This window comes from Gekko japonicus, unplaced genomic scaffold, assembly GCF_001447785.1.
Source record: "Gekko japonicus isolate JY-2015 unplaced genomic scaffold, Gekko_japonicus_V1.1 scaffold561, whole genome shotgun sequence".
NCBI lineage: Eukaryota > Metazoa > Chordata > Lepidosauria > Squamata > Gekkonidae > Gekko > Gekko japonicus.
This window is the reverse complement of record NW_015162496.1, coordinates 177,644-181,999: the sequence shown is the minus strand read 5'-3', so window position 1 is coordinate 181,999 and position 4,356 is coordinate 177,644. Positions and strand designations below refer to the sequence as shown.

The 4,356-nt window shown below is 50.2% G+C and overlaps 1 protein-coding gene across 1 annotated transcript in view; it reads right to left on the bottom strand.

Moving 5' to 3' along the window:
- DYSF (dysferlin) overlaps positions 1-4,356 on the bottom strand; it is a 287,816-nt gene that overhangs the window by 167,464 nt on the left and 115,996 nt on the right. Inside the window, exon 22 of the mRNA XM_015406074.1 lies at positions 1,199-1,391. Coding sequence (XP_015261560.1) covers positions 1,199-1,391 — 193 coding nt within the window. The remainder of the gene's footprint in view (positions 1-1,198; positions 1,392-4,356) is intronic.

The following is a 4,356-nucleotide window of genomic DNA, read 5'->3' as shown; positions in this document are numbered from 1 at the left end:
CCTCCTCCTCCTCCTCCTCCTCCTCTTCTTCTTCTTCTTCTTCTTCTTCTCCAGAGCAAACTGATCTATGCAGTAGCCAAATCGCTCGCTCACAGCTTCAATGCCCAGTAGCTCACAAAGTTGAATTTTTGCTCACAAGACTCCACAGCTTAGACGGAGCACTGATTACCACCACCAACAACAAACTGGCTGCCATTTATTTGTTTCATGTTTAGTGATTTGAAACATTCATTATCTGCCTTTTCTCTATGCAGAGCTCAAGGCAGCTTACAATATAGATAATATACATAAAGTACAATAGAAGAAGAGAAGAGATTGGATTTATGCCCCGCCCTTCACTACCCAAAGGAGGCTCAGAGTGGCTTACAGACGCCTTTCCCTTCCCCTCCCCACAACAGACACCCTGGGAGGCAGGTGGGGCTCTCTCTCAAGAACTGCCCTTGAGAGAACAGCTCTGACAGAACTATGGCTTGCCCAAGGTCATCCAGCAGCTGCGAGTGGAGGATTGGGGAATCACACCCGGTTCTCCCAGGTTAGAGTCCACGCGCTTAACCACTACACCAATACATAAAATCATATAAAGCCACAATTTTAGACTGCCACCAAATTAATCTAACGCAGCCCACAATAAAACCGCCTTCTGCTGCCTCCTAAAGATCGGAAGTGAGGGGGCCAGGTGGACCTCCCTGGGGAGGTTATTCCATTATCATGGGGCTGCCACTGAAAAGGCCCTCTCCCATGGGACCACCAGACAAGTTCCTTTTGCCGATGGGACAGTCGAAAGGGCCTCTTCCCTGTGATCTGAATTGATAAAATCGATTTCTAAAGAGCACGAACCTCACATTGGAGGGAGGAGTGCCCAACGAATTTCTAGAGCCCACTCTGAACCAGGCCAGATCACTCTCTGAGTCCCAGCCTCGCTCGGAATGGGCTCTCTCTGCAGCAAGCCCTTCCCGTCACTGATTCCTCCTCTTTCCCACCCAGACTGCCTGCTGGCATCGGGAAAGGCCAATAGCAGGCCTCCATTAGAACGCCACTAGATATGGTAACATGGGCCGTATCCCGGGCACCAGGCTCTCTCCCACTGTTGGCTGCCAGCCAGGCCTTCAGGAACTCACCCCAAAGCCTGTTGAAACCAAAACGGATTTGGAGAAATGCTCCTGCCTTACCAGTGTTTCAAGACGGGCTGTAAACCTACCTCCTCCGCCATGGATTTGAGCCTGGCGAGCCAGTCTTCGGCCTGATCCAGGACCATCTGCAAGTCGGCGTCTTCGTGCTTTAGTCTCAAGGCTGCCTGGGCGATCTGGTCGAGGTTGGTGGTGCGGAAGCGGTAGAGGCAGCGGTCCAAGTGGGTGCTGGCGGGCTTCCGGGTGACATCCACCAGTGGCTGGCTGTGGAAGGCAACAGCAGAGGGGAAGCCGTGGTTTGAACCTGCAGTCCGTGTTTGTCACAACCAGAGAGGGAAGGTCTGAGCAAACCATTGCTAAAGGGGGGGGGGCTCCTCTCTGTGCCACCAGCCCAGGAAGCACCACAGGTGGACTTTCATCAGGACGGCCAATTCCTAGTTGGAAAATTCCTGGAGATTTGGGAGGGGGGAGCCGGGGAGGGCAGGGTTTGGGGAAGGGAGAGACCTCAGCAAGGTATAACGGCACAGAGTCCACCCTCCAAGGCAGCCATTTTCTCCAAGTGTGGCCCCGGTCACATGGAGCATTAGGCACGCTAGAGAGATGGAAGATAGGCAGATTTTCCGGGCGCAATCTCACCGCCACATCTGGGAAGCGTAGCGCTCCTGTGGCTCACCCAAGGCTTCACTCTGAAGATGCGGGGTAAAAAACTAGTACCTCCGAGGTACTAGTTTCCGAAAACCGCGGGGCATGGGCGGGCGTCAGATCACGTTTCCGGTGTTAGCTCGTGGCATCCGGCGCCCGCCCATGTCCCGTCGTGAAAAGTTTGTGTTTTTTTTGTCAAGTCTCCACGGGTGCGCACAAGCACCCAACAGCGCATGCGAACACTTGGGTTAAAAAAAACAACACAACCCTCGCGGTATGATCGGCACCTCCCCCCAACCAGGGGACGTCGTCGGGACGTCGGGCGGGACGTTTGATCCGGCTGCCGAGCGGTAGTTCACTCCGGGGCAAACAGCCACACCTCCCCCCTTGCGATATCCAGCCCGTGTGACCAAGGCCTGTAACTCTAATTTAAGGAAATAGATGAGTAAATATAAATCATGTATGACTTTTAGTATATGTGCTGCCGAAGCGAGCACTCATGTATGACTTAACATCACATAAGGCTCCAAATATTTCTCAAATATACCATAATATTCATCAATACATTCTTTACATTCATTTAGATAGAAGAACACCTACAGAGTCCGGCTATACGTATCCATCATGAATAACGGAAGATAAGGCAGTCTTGAGACATTTCTGTACAATAAGACAACTTGGAGGCATTATTGGCTGAGAAATTCCTGTGGCTGTGCCTCTTTGGGAGTCCCCATTTGCAGTCCTGATGAAGGGATCGAAAAATCATTGAATAATCTGGAAGATGAGTTGACTGCAGCCTATTTCTTATTATTTGTCTCAGGTTCTTAGGACTGGATCTACTTGCAGATTGCAACGTACTTCATATTGTCTATCTTAAGTCCCCCCCCCCCTTAGGGGATTTTTTAATTTGCATTTCTAGAAACTACAACGAAATTAGGGATGGGATCTACAACTATGGGAGAAAGTAAAGAAAATCCACTAACATTCAAGAGTTGGAGGTCTTACATTGCTTATAAAAGTGTTAGCTTAATATATCAATTGCTTTTCTTGACATCGAGAGTGGTCAATCATCATCGTCGATTATGTTAACAATCCATCCAATCTGACTATATAAAGAGCATTCCAGGATAATCGCTAGTTCACTTAAACACAAATTTCAGAGAACGGTGGCATCTCCTTTTACAATTATTTTTCCTTCCTTCATTTAAAGCAAATTAATAATTATATTTCCCTCAGTAGGTGTAACACAGTCAATTTCTCTTCTCACGCTGTTATCTCCGTTCGTCTTAAACATTTTCCCTGTGGCATTGTCTGTCTCAAGTCTTAAGAAGTGGATGTACTTGCTTTATGGACATTTGAAGATCATGTCTGTTAAGTCGTGTGCTTAACAAAGAGTCGGAGAGTGATTCAGCAAGAATTGCGGTTTATTCTTCAGCTTAGTTACGATCGCCAGCCAGAACCATCATTCGAACCACTCGAGCCAAAGGACAAGCACTGGCTGCTCTGTATTTAAACATTCCCGGCTAGTGTAGCCACACCCCCTGTACAAATAACAACCTATGAGGTTGAAGATATAATGCCCAATCACAAGCGGTCCCGCTTTACAGCGTGATTGGTAGACACTCTCTGGGCTAGGACTCCTATTGGTTACATTAGGATCCTAGCCCAGGCTGAAGCTTAACATAGAGTTTCAATGAGACGATTCGCATGTCAGTATTTACATTCAAGTCAATACATAACAAATCCCTCCCCCCTAAGCAAAAACATTATGAACAATCGTAATCGCTTAAGTAGGTGGGCACTCTGCGCACTCTCTGAGACCTCCGTGGCGTAGGAGGTTCAGGGCACCTTAGAATTGGAGGCACTCGGCTTGACTCACTCTCGAGTGGGTCAGGAACGCTACCATCCCTTGCAGTGGGTCCAAGAGTAGGGGTCTGCCCTCCCTCAGGGACAGTACTGGGCTCGGCAGGCTCGGCAGTACTCACCTCCGGCAGAGGTATGGGATCGTTATCTGGGTCCGGTAGCTCGGTTGGCTGCGAGGTGGGGCGGCCAGTCGCCCACCGCTGCCTCAACTGGTCAGTGTGTCGCCTCCACTTGCGACCGTCTGCAAGCTGGACAACATACATTCGGGAACCCACTACCTCGGTAACTGTGGCTGGAAGCCACGAATGTCCCCCTGCATAGTTCTTTGCAAAGACCGTGTCCCCACATTCGTATGTGCGGACCTTAGTGGAAACACTCTGTTGCTGGGGCCTCAGATCGTTTAAGTCTGGATGTAAGCGATCCAGCAAAGACGCTAGGCGTCGCCCCATCAACAACTCGGCCGGGCTGCGGCCTGTAGCCGAACACGGAGTTACATGCTGGCGCAGAAGAAACGACGCCAGTTTCACTCCCCAGTCCCCGGATGTCAGCTTGGCAAGCGCATCTTTGGTCGTGCGGACCATTCGCTCTGCCTGCCCGTTTGATGCTGGGTGGAACGGGGCAGACGTAATTTGCCTGATGCCATTGTTAGCTAGGAATTGAGCAAACTCTTGCGACACGAACTGAGCGCCGTTATCGCTTACCAGGACATCAGGCAACCCATGCG